Source organism: Oryzias melastigma, linkage group LG16 (assembly GCF_002922805.2).
Source record: "Oryzias melastigma strain HK-1 linkage group LG16, ASM292280v2, whole genome shotgun sequence".
Classification (NCBI taxonomy): Eukaryota; Metazoa; Chordata; class Actinopteri; order Beloniformes; family Adrianichthyidae; genus Oryzias; species Oryzias melastigma.
The window spans coordinates 7,096,721-7,118,878 of NC_050527.1; the positions used below are offsets into that span (position 1 = coordinate 7,096,721).

General features: G+C 36.6%; 4 protein-coding genes across 6 annotated transcripts in view; 3 read left to right on the plus strand and 1 right to left on the minus strand.

The window, feature by feature from the left end:
* rbfox1l (RNA binding fox-1 homolog 1, like) overlaps positions 1 to 3,126 on the minus strand; it is a 13,381-nt gene extending 10,255 nt beyond the window's left edge. Inside the window, exon 1 of one of the 2 annotated variants that reach the window (XM_024267289.2) lies at positions 2,519 to 3,126. In XM_024267289.2, the coding sequence (XP_024123057.1) occupies positions 2,519 to 2,605 (87 nt within the window). In that variant the 5' untranslated portion in view covers positions 2,606 to 3,126. The remainder of the gene's footprint in view (positions 1 to 2,518) is intronic. The other variant, XM_036216104.1, reaches the window with a different exon arrangement.
* Positions 3,127 to 3,260: 134 nt separating this feature from the next.
* Positions 3,261 to 5,652, plus strand: rps9 (ribosomal protein S9). Its single transcript, XM_024267173.2, has 5 exons — positions 3,261 to 3,378; positions 4,161 to 4,273; positions 4,386 to 4,508; positions 4,696 to 4,882; positions 5,397 to 5,652. The coding sequence occupies exons 2-5, from the start codon at positions 4,177 to 4,179 to the stop codon at positions 5,572 to 5,574; spliced, it is 585 nt and encodes a 194-aa protein (XP_024122941.1). The 5' UTR covers positions 3,261 to 3,378; positions 4,161 to 4,176; the 3' UTR covers positions 5,575 to 5,652.
* Positions 5,653 to 5,768: 116 nt separating this feature from the next.
* On the plus strand, positions 5,769 to 14,654 carry mboat7 (membrane bound O-acyltransferase domain containing 7). Of its 2 annotated transcripts, none has more exons than XM_024267929.2 (9): positions 5,769 to 5,898; positions 7,495 to 7,574; positions 8,236 to 8,365; positions 8,701 to 8,827; positions 8,916 to 9,072; positions 9,397 to 9,592; positions 10,625 to 10,777; positions 10,859 to 11,035; positions 13,219 to 14,654. In XM_024267929.2, the coding sequence occupies exons 2-9, from the start codon at positions 7,502 to 7,504 to the stop codon at positions 13,598 to 13,600; spliced, it is 1,395 nt and encodes a 464-aa protein (XP_024123697.1). In that variant the 5' UTR covers positions 5,769 to 5,898; positions 7,495 to 7,501; the 3' UTR covers positions 13,601 to 14,654. The 2 variants fall into 2 exon arrangements, with proteins under 2 accessions (XP_024123697.1, XP_024123696.1); XM_024267928.2 differs by having other exon boundaries at positions 5,790 to 5,908.
* A 162-nt stretch (positions 14,655 to 14,816) lies between these two features.
* tmc4 (transmembrane channel-like 4) lies at positions 14,817 to 21,981 on the plus strand. Its single transcript, XM_024267926.2, has 16 exons — positions 14,817 to 15,231; positions 15,339 to 15,525; positions 15,873 to 16,021; positions 16,091 to 16,246; positions 17,084 to 17,169; positions 17,470 to 17,615; positions 17,739 to 17,886; positions 18,699 to 18,857; positions 18,925 to 19,085; positions 19,355 to 19,481; positions 19,708 to 19,805; positions 19,885 to 20,068; positions 20,158 to 20,288; positions 21,282 to 21,437; positions 21,523 to 21,601; positions 21,720 to 21,981. Exons 1-16 carry the CDS (start codon positions 15,177 to 15,179, stop codon positions 21,771 to 21,773), a joined length of 2,076 nt encoding a protein of 691 aa, XP_024123694.1. The 5' UTR covers positions 14,817 to 15,176; the 3' UTR covers positions 21,774 to 21,981.
* The last annotated feature ends 177 nt before the right edge of the window (positions 21,982 to 22,158 follow it).

The following is a 22,158-nucleotide window of genomic DNA, read 5'->3' on the forward strand; positions in this document are numbered from 1 at the left end:
TTTTGCAAAAAAAGGGACTTTACATGTTCATCTTTAGATTGTGTTAAATCCTAATTTAGAGAATCTTTAAAAAAGTGTCAGTCAGAGTTTTGGTTAAAAGAAAATGACAAAACTTGAAAAAAAAAAAACACATTTAACGATAACCACTATGTGTTTTCTGTTGACTGATTTTCATTCATGGCACCAAAATATCTTGCTCTAGTAAATCCCAGCTTTCTCTTTTGGGGTTGAGGAATTCCTTTTCAAAATAAGAGTTTGTCATATAAAACGCTGAGGTTGAATTTTGAACATATTTGCAAATCTTGGATTTTCATGAATCCCTAAGCAGGTGCGGACTTACCATTAGGTAAAGGTAGGCGATTACCTGGGACCCCCAACACTCTGGGGCTCTTAGCTGAACACCTAATAAAAATGTGTTAATGCCCCCCCTTCCCTCCCTCTGCAGCAATGGAATATTCCAGTAAGGTCGAGAGTTGGATGTACAAGAGTTCTAGTAGTCCTTTCTTCTGACCAGGAAGTGAGTGGCAAATAAATTAGCGCATTCAATAATATTCAATAATACATTTCTTTAACGTGTACATGTAATTTCAGCTTTTAAATGCTTATTAAAACAGTTGGATTATTGGCATTGATGCTGTCTTAAAGTGGACCAGTAAGAAAATTAGTCAATGTTTTAGTACAATATTTTAGGCCCAAACGGACAAAATAAAACTGGTTATCGCTGCCCTTACATCCTCTCTTCCGGTAAGGAAAAACTCCTGATTCAGGAAAAAATAAAATAAACCTTAGGGATTCCCACATGTATTCCATCACAATATATTAGAAAACAGCTAGAACCTTTGACTTCTTTCTTTCTTTCTGAAGATCCGTGTGCCTTAAATGTCAAATGATCAGGGAGCTTCAGACATTAATCTCTTATGATCCCACGTGTGTGAAGATCCATCTCCTATTTCTTGGATCAAAAGTTATGTACACATGCTACATTTTCAACTCCCTTTGACTGATTAGCCACAAGTTCATAATATTTTAGTTAAAATTTTTGAAAAAGTAGAACATTTTCTGCAAATGCTGCTGTTTTTTAAGCTTATCTTATAACTTCTGTTAGATTTATGCAACAATTAACCATGTGTTTCTATAAATCTTTTCTGAATTGATGTTAATCCTGACTAAAGGACAATAAAAGCTGATGATTCTGCCCTGCAGATCACTATTCACTGCAACCTGAACACTTGTCAAAGGAAAACCCGCTGAAAAGAGCCAGAGAGTGTCTGCATCCTCTCTGATAAAAAACGGGACAAATGGGAGATGATAACGGCGTCTGCTGGATAAGACCGTCACCTCTCCCATCTTCTCGCTGACTTCTTTGGCCAGATTCGGTATCACGGTGTCAGCAGAGTGTCAAGGCTTTTCCTTCTGCCATTTGTTCTCTCGCCTCCTTCTCAGCTGTCAGTTTGTGGTCAGAGGTTGACTGTTTGAAGCCAGGTGCCCTCTGCAGCAGCTGCTGCTGCGGCGCCGGGATTTACACAAGAAAGATGAGGACTGCAGATGTGGCCTCCTCCGAGTTTGAGCTGAACTTATTAAATGAAACTAGATATGTCGTTCCTCCTTCTTTCTGTCATCTCGCTCTTTTGGTAACAGTGTTCTTTTGAGGTGTTGTTGATCGTGAGGAAAACGGGAAAAAGTCAGAAATGATCTAAAGTGCAGCTGCTGCAACTTGAGGAGGGAAATACCATCAAACTGCTCTTAGAGTGAACTGAAAACCCATCAAGGTTTAATCTTTTGATACTTAACAGACAACCATTTCAGTACGGAAAGGAATTTCATTCCGCAGGATTTGATTTGCAGCTGTGGACACAATAAAATTCCTGAAAAGAATCTGATTTTTTTTATTTTTGAGCACATATTTAGTCTTTAAAGGCAGTTCTTGTCTTTTCTCTGAAGTGCAGTGGAGTGCATAAAGTAAGACAGGCGACAGATTCTTCTCCTGTGATTATCAGCTTCAGATATGGGGACTAAAAATACAGCTGGTGTGAAGCACAGTGACAAGGTATACAGATACCAAAGGAGTTGTGGCATTAGTGGTATGTCAGGGACACTTGCTGCTGTTTTCATTCATACCAGTGAACTAAAGATAACTAAAGACACTTCTTTGATATCCAGCAGAGGTGAATTAGTGGTGCTTTTAAAGAAATAAATATTGCATAAAATACCTTACTTTGAGTGTTTTTTGTTATTACAAAGTTTTGGTGACATAAAATGAAGATTTTATGTATTAAAAAGCTAAGTTGAGTTGCTTTAAATCATTATTAAGAAGGGTTTAAAAACACAGTACTAAATAATGACAATAATCACACTACTGGTTTATAGTTCTGACCCATATTCCGTGTTGCCTGTAATCTTTGAGCTACTCTGGATATATTCAAGTTAAAGGTTTCCTGTGAAGGTAAAGGTTTTGAGAAGAATTTTAACTGCACTCATTTGATGTTGTGGAACAACAGAAAAAGACTTAGAGGTTTACCTGAACTATGCTGGGGTAGCATGTGGTTGTCTGTGGGTAGACGGGGAGTCCATAAGGCTGAAGGATCACAGTGGGTGAAGAGAGCATAGCCCCAAAAAAAAAAAAAAAAAATGCAGATAGTGACCGGGAACACAGGAAGATAGGGGAAAAGGAAAAAGGAGATAGGGAACAGGAAGGATTTGTCTACACTCTGGGGAGCAGACAATTGAGATGAAGAAGCAAAATCCCAATTAAAAAAAAAAAGGATGATCCAATAAAGACAGCTAGCACTATGTTTCACCACACAGGTGAAAAAAGCCCATGGAAAATGTTAAACTGATTATTTTGCCGGTACGACAGGACATGGAGCTGTGAAAGAGAAAACAACTACGCTTCTGTGTGTCCATCAGTTGATCAGGCTCCCTGACAGACAGAAACACATGCTCAGGGTCCCATTACAATGTTACATAAATAGTCCACCATGCCCTTCTCACTGAGTTTACCACCTTACCTCCCTCACTTTCACACATATTGTCCAAAATTAATAATTTCTGTCATAGCAGAAAATAAATTAACTAGGATACATGACTTCTTTATTACAAAATATTATTACGCTGTGTTATAATTGCTTTATTTATTAATTTTTTGTGACATAAAACAGCCTGAATTTCAAGCAAAAACCTCACAACGCACTGCTAAGGCTGTAATTTACATTTTTCTGCTTGATTTAATTTAACCAGCAGAGGTCGACAAACACCCGCCCTAACTTCCGCTTTGTCTTCAGAGTGGCATCTTGGGACATGTAGTGTTTGAGGAAACATATAAATACAAAGAGCGCCTCCTTCAACTTCCTCTTTACTGTGCGAGCCTGAGCGACACAGGTATGAGCCGCGGACTTATACTTCATTAGCTCACGGAAAGACACGTTTTACAATATAAATACAAAATAAAAAGTAGATAAGCATTTAAGACTTAGATAGTTTATCATATTTAGGGAGTATTTAGAAAAGATGCTCTGCTAATTCTTGCTAAGCTAAGGCTAGTTGTGACATTAGGCAACGTGGTGCGTAGCGCCTGAGGCCTACAATAGCTTGAGACGTGGGTTTCTTACCGTATTTTAAACACAAGTCTTATCAATTTTAAGCACATTAGCAATGTGATATTTAATCTTCAAATTTGTTTCGAGCTAACACAGTTATCACTAACTATTATTTAAAATTAGCAACCAAGAGTTCTACTATGCTACTTAGCTTTTGGCTAAAGGGTAACGAGAGTAAGCCGAAAAAGTACATTTTGAAAGAATATAGGTAATTAAAATCAAATAATTTCAGGTTTATTGGGTGCATTAAAATGTTTTAATGTGGATTTTTATCCATTTATGGTGCATGAAATTGCATCAAAATACTTATTGTAAACGAATAGTTGACAATTGTCACATGTTTTCTTTAGTCTTTTTCCATTTGTACTTGCAAAGTGGTTTTAGTAATGTGGTCTAGGGTAGGGGGTCACAATTTGTAAGGCGTATTTTTTCCCACTATCTTACTTTTTAAAACTCGGTTTTCAAAATAAAATTTCAGAAATGTGACTTGAGAGATATTTAAATTGTTGGAAATTAGTATTATTTTGAAAGGTGCTGTCCTTCAACTTCAATGCTCCTGTTTAGGCAAAAAAAAGCCACCATGCCCGTTGCAAGGAGTTGGGTGTGTAGTAAGACTTATGTCACCCCTCGTCGCCCCTTCGAGAAGTCTCGTCTCGACCAGGAGTTGAAACTCATTGGTAAGATTTCATTTAGCATCACTTAACTGCAGCATATTTTGATCGTCTGTCTCACTCTGGTGTTTGTGGTCTAGTGCTTTCTTGAGATTAATTCCACATTTCTTTGTTTCAGGCGAGTATGGACTCAGGAACAAGCGTGAGGTGTGGAGGGTGAAGTTCACTCTGGCTAAGATCCGCAAAGCTGCCAGAGAGCTGCTCACGTTGGATGAGAAAGACTCCCGGCGTCTGTTTGAAGGTATCCAAACTGGATGAATAAAGTTTTCCATGGCCCATGATTTAAACATCATTTGTCAGACTTCACTGTGGTGTCACGAATTCCTCGTCAATGAGGCCAGTTTTGCCAATATACTCTGAAATGTCATATTTTGGTTTGGAGATGTTCAGACATTTTTTTCAACTTCTCCCTTTCGATTTTTTTTTAGGAAATGCTTTGCTCAGGCGTCTGGTGAGGATCGGTGTGCTGGATGAGGGAAAGATGAAGCTTGATTACATCCTGGGTCTGAAGGTTGAGGATTTCTTGGAAAGAAGGCTGCAGACACAGGTCTTCAAGCTTGGGCTTGCCAAGAGCATTCACCACGCCCGCGTTCTCATCCGCCAGAGGCACATCCGGTAGGTTTTCATGTAGACCAAACATGGATTATCTTTATGAAACTTGTCAGAAATGATGCCTGCTTCCTCTTCCATCAGAGGACCACCAACCTGTAGCGCGCTTCGTTGACATCATTTAAACATTTCTGCAAGGTCAATTCGGCATCAAAGCCGTATACCTTGTTTATAGACATTGCCCAGAGCCAATCCTGCCGACGGCGGCACAAATGATGCCTATGTTGTATCTGTCAGGTAAGGTACGGGGGATTGCACCTCGGGCAATTGTAGCATTCGCTACACCACCAGTGTGTTTTCTTCTTTGCCTTTTGGCTGCTCTCTTTAAGGGTTACCACAGCAGCATACGCACACCACTAGTGACAGTAAATACTCAGGCTGATGATTTAAATCACCTTTTCAGATTTTCTGTGCTGTCAAGAATTCCTCGTCAATGAAGCCTGCAGTATCCTGTTAACGCAGGTCCATAATAAGATATCAATATAAATTTTAGAGCTTATTGTATATTTTGTCTTTACAGTGTCCGCAAGCAAGTGGTGAATATCCCCTCCTTTGTGGTTCGTCTGGACAGCCAGAAGCACATCGACTTCTCCCTGAGGTCTCCGTACGGCGGCGGACGTCCAGGCCGTGTCAAGAGAAAGAACGCCAAGAAGGGCCAGGGTGGAGCTGGAGGAGCTGACGACGAGGAAGAAGATTAAAAAGGATGTTTTTTGGAGCATTGTCAAACCTCCATGTTCAAATCTTCAATAAAAAATGTTTGACCAAAAAGAAACGAAGTTGCCCCCTTTTTTAAAAAAATTATTTATAAATCTTATTTATTTTTTACAAAAGAGGAAAAACGTCCCTATAAACTAAATGGCTATGATGACTACAGTTGGTGGTACGATCTACACCCCCCGGTTATTGGTACAGCCCTACTTGATGGGATGACGTCACCGCATCAATACGGAAGTGGGTGCAGATGCGGCGGTTAGGTGAAAGTGCTTTTCCTCGACTGAGCGCCTTCACGTTTGTAGAATCTAGTGAGTAAATGTAAGTTTTCGAATATTAACCTACTGTTGTTTCGCAGCTCCTTTAAATTGTTGCATTGCGGTGTTAATTCCGTCAGGCACCTGTAAACGTATAGCGTTAACTTTTCCTCCACAGCTTCGTGATGGAGTTTAGGTGTTTTAAGGGTAAATACTGTGATGTGGTCATTGGGGTTTTGTGGCTGAAGGTCAGTCTGTGGTTTATTCTGAAGCAGGAGGTCCGATGGTCAATCGAAGCCACATTAGTTGAGCTCGTTGGTCGCCGTTCGGATTTAAACTGGTTATTCAGTTAGTGGGAAAACGACTTAACGCCTCAACGTGTTCTCATGTTGGTTTAAAACAAACCGGAAGTTCATTTTCCCCTTTCTTTTGAAAGGTTTATTTCACCACATGGTGCATAAATTGCGAAATACACAGATATGATGTGGTGTTAAAGATAAAGTAATGTGAAGTCTCTATTTTTCGTGCTGACATGAGGAGAAAATGAATGAACTCGAAGTAGCCATGTGCATTTTTGAGCATGTTTTCTACTACTTTACAATTTGTTATGAATCATTTATCTTTAAAACTGACTTTTGCGGCAAATGACTACTGCTACTTCAACTACTCCTTCTTTTTATTTATTTTTAACACATATTTTGAATTATGTTATACAATAATTCCACAACAAACCTGAAACTGTCTACAAAACTCAATTCTGACTTGTAAATGTTGCTATATTTTATGGAAAATAAATAACAAAGATAAAACAGACTAAATAAAAATGTAAAACTCCAGAATCAAAGCAAAACAATGCAAAAAAAAGTCTAAAAGACCAAATGAAGCTCCCCTAAGCTGTGTGTTCTAAATATTTAATAATTAATTTAATAATTATGTGTTATTACTTTTGTCATATTTGTTTTACATAAAACAAAAGCTGAAAAACTTTAAAACCGTCACATTAACATTTAAATGAAAATGATAGTGATATCCTCACTTTAATCATCTGATGTGATTTACAAATTCACCACTGAGTTGTGAATTGAAATGAATTTATATTTATTCTGCAATGACACTCAACCCTCCTGAACACTTCAGCATTGAACGAAAATAAAAAATCTTGTGTTTTATTGTTTTTTCTGCACCAATCTCTAATGTTGACTAAGCTTCATCTATACTGTCCTACAGCAATGTTACTGTTGGGTTTTCTTTTAACGGAAAAATGAAAAATACAACAAACCCTTTTATTTGCATAAATTAAACAAATGTCTGTATAAGGAAATTGGTCCATGATGAAAACTAACCAGCAGTCCTTCATTTATTGTCCAGCCTGGTTTGTTAACAAGTCCAGAAATGCAGATCTCATCTAAAACAGGATTTTAAAGAAATGTTGGGAAAAAATATATGTGAAGAAAATATGGCAGAACTGAACAAAATAGAACATTTAAAATATTGTTTAGAACATTCTTCACATGCAAACAGCAACGATCACAAGATTTGTGAGGTAGTTTAATTTTCTAAGAGGATAGATTTATCTGTCCTGCTGGACGGATCTCTTTGTGTTATAAATGTGTTTTATGTTTGACTGGAGTGGATCTCTTTGTTTTGTAGTTAAACCATGCCGGATGAGTTGGTGTATTTGGGATTTCTTGCTGCCTGTATACCCGTAGGGTTCCTCTTCCGTCACCTCAGTGAGTATCTTAACGCTTCAGAGGATGAAATCATTCTAACCCTCACCAACATCAGGCACAGAACGGTTTGTTACCAGTGCTTAATTTAGAGATACTGGTATGGAGACACGCCTATTTAAAGCCTTATGTAATTCTGTTTATAATTATCATTTTTATCTATTCTATTTAGTTCTATTTTCACCCTTTTCAAACATATTCTGTCCATTTTTTTAGTAAATGAAAGAATCATTAGAGAATTTATGCCCCTTTAGCTCAGGTTCATAATTCACTTTTTTCATTTTCAAATGTTAGTTTTTCCTCAACAAAACACATACAATCCAACATTGTGTTTAAATACCTGTAAATTATCGCTGGAAACTCAATGTTTTCTTGAATATATTTTTTATATCATATTTATAGATAGAGGATCAAACCCATAAAACAGAAAAAACATCAAATTCATCTTTGCTTCAAGCAAAATTTGGCTTAAAGTTCCTCTTATTTAACCAGCAAATTTATTTTTGATTGGAAATGACACTGACTATATACGAGATGAATAACTGTAGAAAAAAGTACACATTTATCAGTTATTTTAAATTATTAGAGTAAAAAGTGACATGTCCAGAACATTTTTACAGTTTGTCTTTTTTCGTGACTTTCAGTGTGTTTCCTGTCTTTTCAGGTCCATCCTCTAAGCAGGGATTAGCCTTTCTCTTGGGACTCCTCACCACCCTCGCCTCCTGCCAGATCCACACGCTCCACTCCCTGGTGACTGTGATCGGAACATGGATCATCATAAAGAGCAGCGGGAGGTGGGGGGCACAGTCAGGCATTTTCAAGCAAAAGTCACAGATTTTCTTTGTTATTCTCTCAGAATCTAAGTGGCTTGCTGAGAAAAACCTTAAGCACAGGTCGGCTTGCACAAAATCAATGTTTGATCTCCAGTTGGTTTAAACCAGGGGTTAGACTATTTAATCTGGCCCGCCAAATGGGAATAAATTCCAATGATAATCCTTATTTTTCATATTTATTTGATGTAATTTTTTTCTCAAATATTGTCCGTGTGTGACTGATGTTCGTGACTCCTCGTTCATCGACGGAACCAGATACCGTACTGACTCCGCCCTCTCCTCTGGTGTTTCAACAGGCTCGCCCCGGCTCTGAGTCTCAGCTGGACCTTTCTTTATCTCCTGTTTTTCCGTCTGTCCACCTGGTTTGATTTGCCCAAACCAACCCCGTTCGCCAACGCCATCCAGCTGATCCTCACACTCAAGGTCTACAAAAAAACAAAAAATCAGCCCATCTACTCTCTTTTTAACATTTTGTATAACTCTTGAATGTTCTTTTTCATTCCTGACTCAGATGGTGAGTTTAGCCAATGAGGTGCGCAGCTTCCACATGGAGAAGAAAAAAGACGTCAGCTCTTTTTCCAAGTCGTCTGTCGTCGGGGGTCTGTCCCAGGAGCCCTCCCTCTACGATGTCCTGTCCTACAGCTACTGTTACATGGGTATAATGACCGGTAAGTCAACAGACCAAAACTCAAATCATTTATGTTTATTAGCTGCTTATGTACTGAGGCGGTTCGTTTGCGTTTGCATGAATTTAACCGATGTCTCTCTTTGTCTCACATTCTGCCACTTGTCCAACATTGTGAGTTGATATTGTTTTCTCTACTTCCTATGTTTTACCTCTTTTTCTTTCTTTTTCTCAACACCCTCCTTTTATTTTTATTTGTCTCTGTCCTCCACTTTGCCACTTTGTGTCTTGTTTTGTTCTGTCTGTTTCGTCGTCCGTCTTCACCTCTGAATTTTCTCCTTTGCGTCCTCGCTCCATGTCCTCAAAGGGCCGTTCTTCCGCTTCCAAACGTTCATGGACTGGCTGAAGCAGCCGAACCCGCAGGCTCTGCCCGGCTGGGAGCCCTGTGTGCAGCGCCTCAAGCTGGTCCCCGTCTACGGCGCTCTCTTCCTGGGCTTCAACTATTATTTTCCTTTGGCCTACGTCCGCACCGAAGACTTCCTGGAAGAAAACGTTTTCTACAGGTATTTTTGAAGGACTTCTCTCCTCAATAAACCACAGCTGAAGAAAGGATTTTTAGTTCTATAGCTTTTTTAGATTAAATGGATCATTTATTGAATATATCTCACAGTCTAATTAATCAATTAATCACAGGATTATGATTAGAATTTACTTTAGAAAATATTTTGTTTTTTGTTAAAAAAAAAGCTTGTGAAAAAATTTTAATTTTCGTGCGTAAAACAATTGTTTTATATTTGAAACAAGCAAAGCTAATTATTGTTAGAGAAAATTGAGGAATATAATAATAATAATAAAATAAAACTCAACCTTGCATCCAAAATTGGAGACTTTAGGGTCACAATAAATACATAATTTATATACAGAATTTATGCACACATTTTCTGGAGAGAAACCTTTAGAACTGTGTTTTTTTCATTATGTACTTCTTCTTTTGTTTTTAAATATTTTAATGTTCAGGATAATCTTTTTTAAGCCACAATAGAAATGTTGGAGTAGACAAAAATTTGAATTTATTGTCTTTTGCTGATTTACAATGGCTTTTTCTGCACTGCAATCAGACATTATCTGGCATTTTAAAAGTTTCCACAACCTCAAAATTGTTTATTTGTCAATTAATAAAATTTTAGTGACAGCTTTAGTGACATTTTATCTATGGTTTTATTTATCATCTTAATGCTTAAAATAATAAAATCATTTTAATCCTCACAAATGTAAGATACGGCACTTTTAAATAACAGTCCCACATTTGGAGGGTTTGGTATGGTTGCCTCTTTTAAACTTTACTTTTTAAAAAAAAAATCTGCAATTGTTTTATTTTTTAAGTTTATGACACTTGGTAATTTTATGTGAGTTTTTTTCAGTTTGGAGTAAGAGTGTTTTTATTTTTGTGTTTTTAATTCTTTATCATTGTGTTTAATGTGACACGTGGACCTTGAGTCTGTAATACAGTATCTATAAACTGTAAATATTTAAAGTATTATTAATGCCTGTAAAGGGATGAGTTAATAACTCTGTTTTCTTCTCTCCGTCTGCAGGATGTTCTACATGGTTGCCGTCTTTTTTGTGTTCCGGATGCGTTTCTTTGCTGCATGGTGTGGAGCTGAGGCCGGATGCATCACCGCAGGTCTGGGCTGCTATGCAGAAAAGGCACTTTCCAAACCTGGAGGAGGACCGACTGTCAACTACAGGTGTGTGTATATATGTCATCTTTACGCTGTGTGAGTTTGTTGGTTTGTGTTGATGTGTTTTCTTCTCCTCCTCATCGGTAGTCCTGACCCCAACACTGAAGAGAAATACGACTTCAAAACTATCCAGAACATCGACTGCTACAACACCGACTTCTGCGTGAAGGTCCGGCACGGCATGCGTTACTGGAACATGACGGTGCAGTGGTGGCTGCATCATTACATCTACCCCAATGCCCCCTTCAAATCCTACACTTTAAGGTTTGTGGGACGTTGTTAATTACACACATGAGTTATATGTGAAAGGATCCTTCACATACTTTTGGACCAATGAAGAGTTTCAATGGAAAGAAAATTGTTGCTGATAATTAATGCTGTCATGTGACTAATTAATCATGGCTTGTAATTAATTTTATTTTTAATCAAACTTAATATTTTCAGCAAAAAGCCTCATATTGAGGTATTTTCATTTTATTTTGGGACATTGTGGTTCAGTAAGATTAGTTCTGTTATGCGATTAATTTTTTGTGCGATTAATCACCTGTAATTAATTAATCAAAATAATCTATTTTAATTTCAATGATTTTTTTTAACCCAATATTTGCTGTTAACAGCCTCATTTTGAGGTATTTTATTTAAGTTTGTGACAGTAAAAGTTCAAAATAAAACTAAAAAGGTGGCTTTATTAGTTATTTTTTAATATATATTATTATAAAAGACTTACAACCTTTACTTTGACACCTCCAACGGGTGATTTGTTTCAATCTTGAACAAATAACAAAATGAAAAACGTAAAAATATAACAGGACTAAAGTTTTAATTATTTATTTAATATTTATGTTTTTCTTAAACGGGATAAAATTCTCCTCCAGGTGTGCAGAACACAGCAGTAACCATCCGACGCAAAAGTGATAAAAATAATAATAATTAAATTCACTGTAATTAATGCTGATTAGCACGAAAATTTAACAGCTCTAGGTAAAATATTAAAATATAATCTAAAAATGGCTCTATGAATTTTTACTGATATGACAAAATTCCAATATTTACTTTTACAGCAACAAGGGGTAATTTTTTAATCTTAAATATTTAAACAAAAAAAAACCCCACAAAATAACAATTTTGTGGGGTTTCTATATTGCTCTAGTTTAACACATATAAACAGTAGTTTAAATGAAATGGTCGTATAAATAAACAGTTGGAATATTCTCTTTATATTTGAGAACACAACAATAATTACAGATTAAATATGAGATTAATACCATTTTTTTGTAATTCTTTGTGATAATTGTGATAATTTGACGCCCTATTTTACTTGTTCATATGAATTATCTTTTATTTTCAAGTTTTCTTTCTCAGTAAGATAAAAAAATCTTGAAGTAATGTCTGTTTCAAGTAGAAGAAACGAAGAAACAACTGTTCTTTTTTATGCACCTTTAGCTCACAAGAACAAGCATGAAAGTGTCTTGAAATGCTAGCAGGTTTATTTTGTGGAAAAGACACTGATAAGCAAATGTGTTCACAAGTTCTTACAAATGTAAACTATGATCATGTTCTAAAGCTCATTTTCTGGTTCTGATTTAGCAAACATGAGAGGATCATTGCTGAAAAAAATCAGCACGAAATGTCAGTGAAAGAACTCACCTGTCTGGGTTTAGTTAGTCTCTTTCCACTGGAGCTCAGTGGATGATCACTATTGTTTGATTGTTGGTGGAGGAGGAATAATGTTGAAAGTCAGATGTTGTCTCTTTTTGTACACATTAGTGAATAGATGTGTTGTCATAAATATTTGAATAGCAGGTTGTGTGTGGGTTCAGGTTACTTCCTGGTGGAAACCAAACTGTGCTCATTGTTAGAGAACTGTTTCTAATACGTAAGAGCGATTCATGTCAGTTTATTCAATGTTAGAGCTGCCTTTATGGTTTGTTAGGGTAAATTCAGGTTCCATGAACCGTAAAGAGCCACTCCAATGAAAATGGTGTTTTCAACATGTTCATTTTTCTGACGATGGAGGACATATATTAAGAAAATTAAGATTCAAACTTTATTTCTGAGAATTTTTTTTATTCAAATTGTGGTGAATCAGAAATTAACAAAAAAAAATGTGAAAAAGCTTGTATCTGTTAAGTACAAACTAGTCTGCTCCATTCTGATATTTATTAATGTCTTCCTCGTTCTCCAATATTGCTCGCCATTCCTGTTGCACCAGAAAAGTTAGGTTGGGGTTGTGAAGGTTGTAAGTAAGAAGGAGGGAGTGTAAACAAAGGGATGATGGGAAATGAGGGGAGGCTTACTCTGTGTAGAAACTACATCCTAGAAAATGACTTTGATTTTGGCTAAAAACAGCAAAATCAAAAAAAAAAGAACACTGGGAGCGCTTTTACAATAGATCTAAAGATGATTGGAGCAGGAAGTTGAACGTCTCTTCTCTCCGGATCTCTCAGGGCCGGCTGGACCATGCTGATCAGTGCATACTGGCACGGCCTGCACCCCGGCTACTACCTCTCCTTCCTCACCATCCCCCTGTGCATAGCCGCAGAGTCCGCCATGGAGGCCTCCGTCCGATCAAAGCTCGGTCCCGGCGGGCAGAACATCTTCGACTGGGTCCACTGGTTCCTGAAGATGAGGGCCTACGACTACATGTGCATGGGATTCGTGCTGCTGAGCGCCTCCGACACCGTCAACTACTGGATGTCCATCTACTTTATCATCCACATCATCGCCGTCTCCTGCATAGTAGTGGGGAGGGCCTTAGGGGGAGGGAAGCGAGAAGGCAGGAGAGGAGACGGAGAGAAGAGGGGAAAAAATGAAGACAAAGTGGATTGAATAACCTTATTTTTGGGACAGAAAAAGTTTTGTTTTGACAAAAAAAAAATTCAGGGTCATATTTTATGTGAAAAAAAGTGTTACTTTTAAATCCAAGTGAAATTTCATCATTGATAAATTTATGTTTTATGAGGTCAACGAATGTTTGGAAGGGTAATTTTTAAAGCTTTTGAAGATGAAGACACAGAATAAACTGTTAAATTTAGGCTGTTTTAAGTTCAACACAAAATCTTAAACATACTGTAACTTTTCAACCGTTAACGTGATCATTCTAGCAGATTTTGAAGTAGAAAAGCGCAGCTTTTCTACTTCAAAATCTGCTGGAATGATCACGTTAACGGTTGAAAAGATACAGTAAATCAAAGAACATAAAAAGTTTTCAATTTTTAATCCCAAGAATCCCTTAGAATATCACATTGTGTCGACCGACCCCCCCTTTGTGTTCCTGTCAGTGATTGTAAGCACTTCCCATCAAACCGGGACTAACATGGATCCAGTCGCTCACTGCCCACATGACTCCACTGCCATCGTGTGACGCCACAGGAGAGGGACCAACATCGATAAAAGCTTTTATGCCATCGCTGTAAGCTGCCAGCGCTTGTTGTGAGTCAGCTTTAGTATTAAGAAGAAAAAATATCTGTCTGAAACTGATTTTAGAGTTTCAGTCATTTGCTTTGTTTATGATGAATGACTTTATTTAACATTTATCAGTTAATTTCTTAAAATAAATTGTTAAAAATATTTACTGTTATTTTTTTTTTTACTTAAATTGTTCTCTTTTTGATGTGTTTATCAGATAATTTCCTGTCTGCTTTTGTTATCTATATTCAGACAAAAAAATGTTTAAAATTTGAATTTTTATCTAAAACCCTGACTGTCCGCTGTGATTTCTATATTGTGCCTGGGCTGATGGCTGCACATTTGTGTCGTTTTTATCCCCCTGCCTTTTGTTTTTTTTGAGTGTTTTTGGTTCATTTTCACACTTGTGCTGTAACTCTTTCTGCTTTGTGACGTTGTTACTCGCAGAATAAATAAATGTCATCAGAATTTCCTTGTAGGAGTTCAAACGTTGTATCGTTTGCAGATTATTTGAGTTGTCTTTCAAACTGTGTATTATATATAAAGTAAATTTAAGACATACACTTAGATTACAACAATGCTTAAATTCTATGAAGTTATTTCAATATTGTAAATGTATCAAATGTGTATTTTTTTTAGCATCCTCTAATTTTTTTCGTTTTGTTTGTTATGAGATGAGATCTTCAAGAAAAAATTTGATTTTTTTTTCTATTTACTCTTAGTGAAATTAAAAAAACACATTGTTTTCCTTTTTTATTTTGATGTGGATGAGCTGGCATATAAAAGGTTAAAACAGTGAAAACCACAGATACTTCTGGGAAATAAAGGGTTAAAACACACAAGGAAGTTCCTGTGTGTCCATTTAAGAAAAGGCTAAAGTCCACCAGAGGAAACACAGGGAAGTGTTTGTATTCGCAGCGCTTCCTTGTGAAGAGCAGCTTCATTTGTTTCCTGAACTTCTGATTTAATTAGAGGAACTTCAAAATAATTGTAAAAAATGACCAGTTTTCTGAACAGACAAGATTCATATCAAGAATACGACTATTTTCCAGGTAACCTTGTTTGCTTTTATTCGGTTTCATCAATTTTAAAAAGACAAAATCATGAAGTGATGTAAAAATCTGGAAATCAGATCTCTGGAATGTCTTACCGTTGACAGGAGATGCATATCCTGGTGACCATCACTCCCTTAGACTGCGTCGGCTTTCATCTGGAAGGTCCATTCACAATATTCCTCATTACAACCCAAGTTTGAGCGATGGAGGGGACAGTGAAGACGACAACCAAGGCCAGCCGAGAGAACTCAGGAGCCTCCCACGACACATGGCGATCAAAAAAGCCAAACTGTAAGAAAACTAATATTAGGTTTTGATAAAACAAATATATATGGTGGAGAAAATCCCATATTTTAAAGTGAAGATGCTGTCATTCTGGGATTTTCTATCCTTAAATTGAAGTTCCACTTAAAATAGCATTTATTAAAATCAATTTTTATATTTATGAGTTCTTAAACGTGTGTCTTTTGTGTCATACCAACTTTTTTTTTGGTTGTTTTTCTTAAACTTTCTGTTTTGTTCAAATCTTGTTCATAAATCATAAAATGCCAAACGAACCCTCGCTAAATGTCTGCAGGTGAAGTTCAAACTTTAGAAACAACTAAAATCTGATCAGAAATCTCGGTCTCCCATTTCAGGAAGAGTCGGGGCATCCAGGTTCCCGTTCTCTCCAAGGCGGAGATGTGGAAACAAGATAAGCTCAAAAAGCTGCAAAAGCTCCAGAACAAAGCCAGAGAGATTCTCTTCTTTTTGGCTCTCTGGGGGAAGACGTTGCAAAAGATTGGAGGTGCCTGTCGTTTAAATGCAGGAATGTGAAGTTTTAACGTGTCGATTTTAAATCGATTTCTCCCCACAGGAAACTTTGGAGGAGGCGTCCAGTCCTACTTCCTGTTCCTGCGGTTTTTGGTCATCCTAAACTTTGTGTCGTTCCTGCTGATGGCCGGGTTTGTCATCATCCCCAGCCTCGTTTTCAGACAGGTGGGGGTCAGCTTCATGAACAGCAACAGCACAGGTAAGGAGGGGGCTTATGACTCATCCCATATGAACTAATAGGGGGATATTTGACCCCTGACCCCTTCGAAGTAAGATTTTGAGACTTTTCATAAGGTTTGACCTTTTAGCACTGGAGCTCCAGTATTCATGTTCTTTGTTAAAGTTAAAGATTTAGTGTTTAAGTGTCACCGATGACGCCTCAGGGGTTAAAAGGTTAAGTATATGGGGTCAAATCAGGAAATACAAAAATACATATTGAAAACTTCAAGGAATTATAGAAATGTTGAAAAAATAAAAATCAATATTTGAAAAAATAATATTGAAACCAAAAAAAAGGAAAGTTGAAAGTACAGCTAAACATTATGTTTTTAGTTGGTAACAGTTTTAGCTTTTTTTATTCAAGTTTCGAATTTACATTTTTTTCTCCAAATCTTCAATATTTCTTTAATTTTTCAAATGTTCAATTTTATTTTTTCAAATTTTCAATAATTCAAAAATATTTTTTTTCGATTTTAAAACTATTTTCAATTTTTTCTTTCTTTTCAAATTTACATTGCCTTTTTTTCAACAAATTTTTCAAATTTTCAATCTTGTTTTTCATTTGCTTTAAGCTGATCCTGAGAGAAAAGACTTTTGAAGTGAATGTTGCAGAGCGGCCTAATCTAAAGACACATCAAACAATTTTCCTGTGTGGTCATCATTAAAAACAAGAATCCTTCTCACACATCGATGAGATGTTCTAAGCATCACTCCTTTGAATTTTTAAGGGTGAAAATGTACAGATTTCTGAGCTTGATGGGATTTTTCACTTGCAGGAACGATGAGTAGAATCATTGACGGTTGCCATGTTTTCCAGGTGAAGAAATCTGCACAGTCTATGAACCCAATCCTCCAGGTCTGGTGGTGTTCTACGATTATTTCCTTAATCTGCTTTCAGGAACGGTGAGGAACCTTGAAATGAACCCTTCTTTCCTTTCTGTGATGACCCAGATCCAGACACAAGTGTTGCGTTTAGTGTTAAACCAGAGTAGCAGAAAATCTAAAATCCAATAATATTTGTTTCACTTTATGTCGTCAGGATAATAGGATTTCATTGTATGAATAAAAGAGCCTAAATTTATAAATCAGAGTGTAAGGTTGTCTGATTTATCTTTCGTAATTTTCAGAATATAATGAGTTTATCATTTTTTAAGGACAGTTTTCTAATTTTCTGTTGACAATCGTCCTCTCTGTTACTTTCAGGGGTTTATGGAGTATTCCTTCATGTTTTACGGTTACTACAACAACACCATGGTGGAGGACAGGAACTTCTCTTATAAAATCCCCTTGGCGTACCTTTTTACCGCCATCTTCTACTTTGCCTTTTGTCTGATTTGCATTGTTACACGGTCAGTCCCACGACGAAAAACCCATTTTTTTTTTTTTTTTTAAGTAAACATGTTTCCCTTAAATATTTAATGCTGGAGTTCAGACTTAGACCACCTTTTCTGACTGGCTGCTCACACACACAGCATGGGATCTGCAGCTCGAGTTGCCGTGGCAACGGGAGGCAGTACCGCGGTGAACTACAGCATGATTGTGTTCACTGGATGGGACTACGGTTGCCTGGGAGACACGGCGACCAAGTTGAAGCAGAAAAACCTCCTCTATCGATTACAGGTCAGAAGACGCTTTACGTAACAGTGAAGTGGAAGAGATTCAGACAGATTCCCTACATTAAAAACAATGTTACATGATCGTTTCTTTTCATATAGAAGTGTTTTAGGGATGTCTTTTTTTTTAATTTTTTTTAATAAAAGGAAAGAGGAACAACTTATATTGTCTATCTCTTTTAATTAGTAAATGAATTGATAAAAAGAAAAACATTTTGCCGATATGAATACACAAAACATACTGCAGATGTAAGATACAAGGCGAGAATATTGTAGAAAGAAATTACAAAAATTTAAAATTAATAATATCAATCAGGAGAGCAGAATGAATACAATATCTCAGGTATGACTATTTTTTATTTTCATACGATAGATTTGTTGTGATGAATTATTTTTGAAAATGTGATATAGTCGTGTTTTTTTCCTTTCTGTGTTCAGTTTATTCCATTTATTTACTCCATATACTGACACACAGTAGAAGTATTCTGGGTTTTCGTTTGATAAATATTTCAAGCCCTTTCAAATTAAAATGACTCTTTCTTTTAATTTATTTTTTCATTACATTAGGTGGAAGGCATTTCATCTTTACCCTATACATTTTAAAATATTAAAGTTAACAAGATCCAAAAATTATAATAATTTTAATTTTATAAATAATATGTTACTTCCTGTTCTTATTGTTTTTTTGAAATATGTAAAGAGGATTAGTACATGTATTATAAATTTTATCACACATTTCTATACAATAGTTCATGTATGTCATTACCAAATAAAATGATATAACATGTCTTCACATCATCCTTCATCTTTCTTGGTTAGGTGGATCTGGAGGAAGAGCGCTTAAAGAAACACGCCGCTTCTCTGACCTTGCTGCAGAAGTTCGGCTTACACTCTCTCCGCCTTCTGATGTTTCTGTTGGTGCTCGGCCTGAACATAGCCGCCTTCTTTGGGATCTTTTACGCCACCAGATACAGCCAGGTAAATGAAGCAAAGCTACTCAGTTGGATGAGATTCACTACTGAATGACTTTTTGCCTTCAATCTAGGCCCAGCAGAATCAAAGTGCAGGGATCCAAGCTTTATTCTATGAGTACCTGCCGTCAGTGGTCATCAGTGCTGGAAACTTCTTGGTGCCTCTTTTGTGTGACCAAATCGCTAAAGTAGAGCGTTATTCCCCCAGCATCACTGTTATAGTAGCACTTTTGAGGTTTGTACCATTTTGTTTTGTTTGAAGAAGCTAGAAAAAGAACGTTAAATTAGGGGAGATTTGTCCAAACATTAAATCAAAAGACTTTCTATGAATCACAAAGATAATTTACAATCAATATGTAATAACTAATAAAACTTAGTTTTGATTTGAAAGAAATGCAAGAATTGACAGCCTAGTTTAGATGTGTTTGTTATGTTTTGTACCAATGCCATTTAGGTAAGGATGTCTGAGTTAATTGTAATTACCAAACTCTTCTCCCTCTCCAGAGCAGTGGTTCTGCGTTTTGTGAGTCTGGGTGTCCTTCTTTTCACCTTGTGGGATCAGATCACCTGCAAGGGGAAGATAAATGACCTGAAATGCATGTTGTGTGGATACAACTATGAAAGTTATCCGGTAATATACTCTTTCTGTGCAGCTGAATTGATGCTTTTGATCAGTAATACACCTAAAAATCTTCAAGAAACCAGTTCAAAAACCAATTAAAACAAAGTGATTTTTTTCGTTAGCCAGTATACTCTGAAATATTGAGCAATTTACAAATGATGTCTTACGGTAACGACTTCTGACTTCAGTCTTTAATGTTTTCTGGTTTTTGCTTGTTTGTCTCCTGCTGATTAAGTGTTGGGAAACTCGAGTGGGGCAGGAGATGTACAAGCTGACACTGTTTGACCTCCTCATAAACATTGCTTTGCTCGTCCTGGTTGAATTTCCACGCAGGTACTGTGTTTAGAAACAAGATACTACCACGTACTGTTTATGCATTTTTTAACTGCATGTTCTCTATCGTGGATCTTAGGATGGTGGTCGACAATTGGTCCAGTAAAATATCTCAGCTGGTGGGCCGGCAGGAGTTTGTTGTTTCCTCCAGTGTTCTGGGACTGGTCTACAGCCAGACGGTGGTCTGGACGGGAGCTCTGTTTTGCCCTCTGCTGCCCCTCATCAACACTGTAAAGTTTGTCATCCTCTTTTACTGCAAAAAGGTGAAATTCCGCTTTAATAGATAGCATGTCGCATCACAGTTGTTCCTTTTGGCTAATCTTCTTATCTCTGTTGCCACTTTCCTTTACAGATAACACTGTTCTCCAACTGTCGGCCGCCCCAGAAGACGTTTCGCTCCACCACCTCAGCCTTCTTTTTCCTGGTGGTCCTGCTCTTAGGCTGGATGCTGGCCTCAGTTGTCTTGATTTACAGTATTGCTGTGTGAGTGCTGATGTTTGTTGGTAACATAGATTATAGTGTGAAGGCTTTACAGCGTTCACACTATAATGATTCTCCTCCTCCTTTCCGTACGTTTATCTGCACATAAAAACTCAGTCGCAATTTTAGCAATTTCATCAATCTTGGTACCACAAGGTTCAGCTCGTTCAGAACATTACTGCTTACACTTTTGGTATTTATAAAATTTATAGCTTTTAAAAAAAATATTGAGCAAAATACAGTATGTCCCATAGCCAATTAATGAGAATTTGCTCAAATCTTTCAAAAAGCTGTGAACTTTAAAACTTGTGAACTTCAGCTAGATACCATTCAAACTTTAAAATGTTCAGCAACTTCTGGGTTTTTTTAAGGTAATTTGGAATTTTGCTTTTAATTTAGCAATATGCTGTTTTGGGCTGATTTAGACATTTTTCCAACTTTTTTACACTAATTTGGAGTTTACCTAATATTTTAACCACTGATTTTGCTAGCTGTTTTGTCATAATTAAACTTTTTTAAAAATATTTAGACAAATTTAGAGTGTAGGAAATATTTATTTCCTGATTTAGCTTTTAGAAAGCTGTTTGTAAAAAAATTGACTTTTTTTTACGTTCTTTTGGCAAATTTGGAGTTCAGCTAATATTTTAGCAGACTAGCTGTTTTAGCAAAGTTAGACTTTTTTTTAAAGTTCTTTAGACAAATTTGGCCTTTAGCTAATAAATTGGCAAGCTTTCAGTTTCAGCATTTTCAGCTATCAGCTTGAACATTTTCAGCTATCAGTTTCAGCTATCCGCTCTGGCAGCTTCAGTGGCCACATTAAGTTTACAGCATTCACACTTGCATTATCACAGGTAATGCTATATATCTATTTTTTCTGCTGGTCAGAAAGTTAAGATTTGGCACATTTGTTGCAATACAAAAAAAAAAAAAACCTATGGCTTTTTCTAAAAATTTGTGAAAATATTTCTGAGTGGCGTTCATTGTCTGTCCATGCAGGATCCGACCTTCTCTGGGATGTGGGCCTTTCCGTTTCTCTGACAACATGTGGTCAGTTGTACCAAAGTCTTTATACAGCCTCCCTTTAGTCACACAAGAGTTTCTTTTCTTCCTCGGCTCACAGGCGTTCACAATTCCCCTGTTTTCATTATCAAGGTAACTTTAATTTACAATCCAGATTGCATGGTGCAGGCATATTAACTACATTTTTCTTTAAACCTATCTTGTTTCTCCCTGCTAGCTTGGTGATGTTCTACGTCATAGCTTTGTTCTCTATCTATGGGAAAAGTGTAAGACTGCTAAGACAGCAGCTCAAAGGGGTAAGTTCTGATATCTGAAATACTTAGTTAAGCATTGGTCATGAGTTTAAACAGACCGTTTTCCAGTATTTCATGTTTCACTGTAACTAATACAGGATCTGGTCTTTTTGGCTTACAGGAGAGCCGGGATAAGCAGTTCTTAGTCAAGCAGATTGGGGAGCTCAGTCAGTAGATGCCAACACCCGAATCCACCAGTAAAAAACTGGACATTATTTAGTCCTGCAATAGAGAAACACGAGACAACATGATAAAGCAAGTTTCTAAGCATGTTTGAATGAAAAAATACTGTTTCATATTATAAAGAGTGAAACCAGATATTTCAAAATAAAATGTAAAAATATTGTCAATTAAAAAAATGTTTAAAGGACTTTAAAAAGTGATCATTTGAGCTTATGTGTTTCTGAATGTTTTCAAATATAGATTTTGAAAAATGTAGTGCATGTTAAATTCTACTGTTTAAGGAAAAATACAAGAAACTGTAGCTTTTATTCTGTTTTTGTGAAGATATTAGGAATGAAAAAGAACTGGATGTTTATCATTTTTGACTATGTATATAC

Coding starts and splice junctions, on each gene's coding strand:
- rps9 (XM_024267173.2), top strand. CDS start 4,177: ATGCCCGTTGCAAGGAGTTGGGTGTGTAGTAAGACTTATGTCACCCCT. Junction 4,274..4,385: donor CCAGGAGTTGAAACTCATTG/GTAAGATTTCAT, acceptor TCTTTGTTTCAG/GCGAGTATGGACTCAGGAAC. Junction 4,509..4,695: donor CTCCCGGCGTCTGTTTGAAG/GTATCCAAACTG, acceptor ATTTTTTTTTAG/GAAATGCTTTGCTCAGGCGT.
- mboat7 (XM_024267929.2), top strand. CDS start 7,502: ATGCCGGATGAGTTGGTGTATTTGGGATTTCTTGCTGCCTGTATACCC. Junction 7,575..8,235: donor GTTCCTCTTCCGTCACCTCA/GTGAGTATCTTA, acceptor CTGTCTTTTCAG/GTCCATCCTCTAAGCAGGGA. Junction 11,036..13,218: donor TTCAAATCCTACACTTTAAG/GTTTGTGGGACG, acceptor CGGATCTCTCAG/GGCCGGCTGGACCATGCTGA.
- tmc4 (XM_024267926.2), top strand. CDS start 15,177: ATGACCAGTTTTCTGAACAGACAAGATTCATATCAAGAATACGACTAT. Junction 17,887..18,698: donor ACCTCCTCTATCGATTACAG/GTCAGAAGACGC, acceptor TTTCTTGGTTAG/GTGGATCTGGAGGAAGAGCG. Junction 21,438..21,522: donor CCCCTGTTTTCATTATCAAG/GTAACTTTAATT, acceptor TCTCCCTGCTAG/CTTGGTGATGTTCTACGTCA.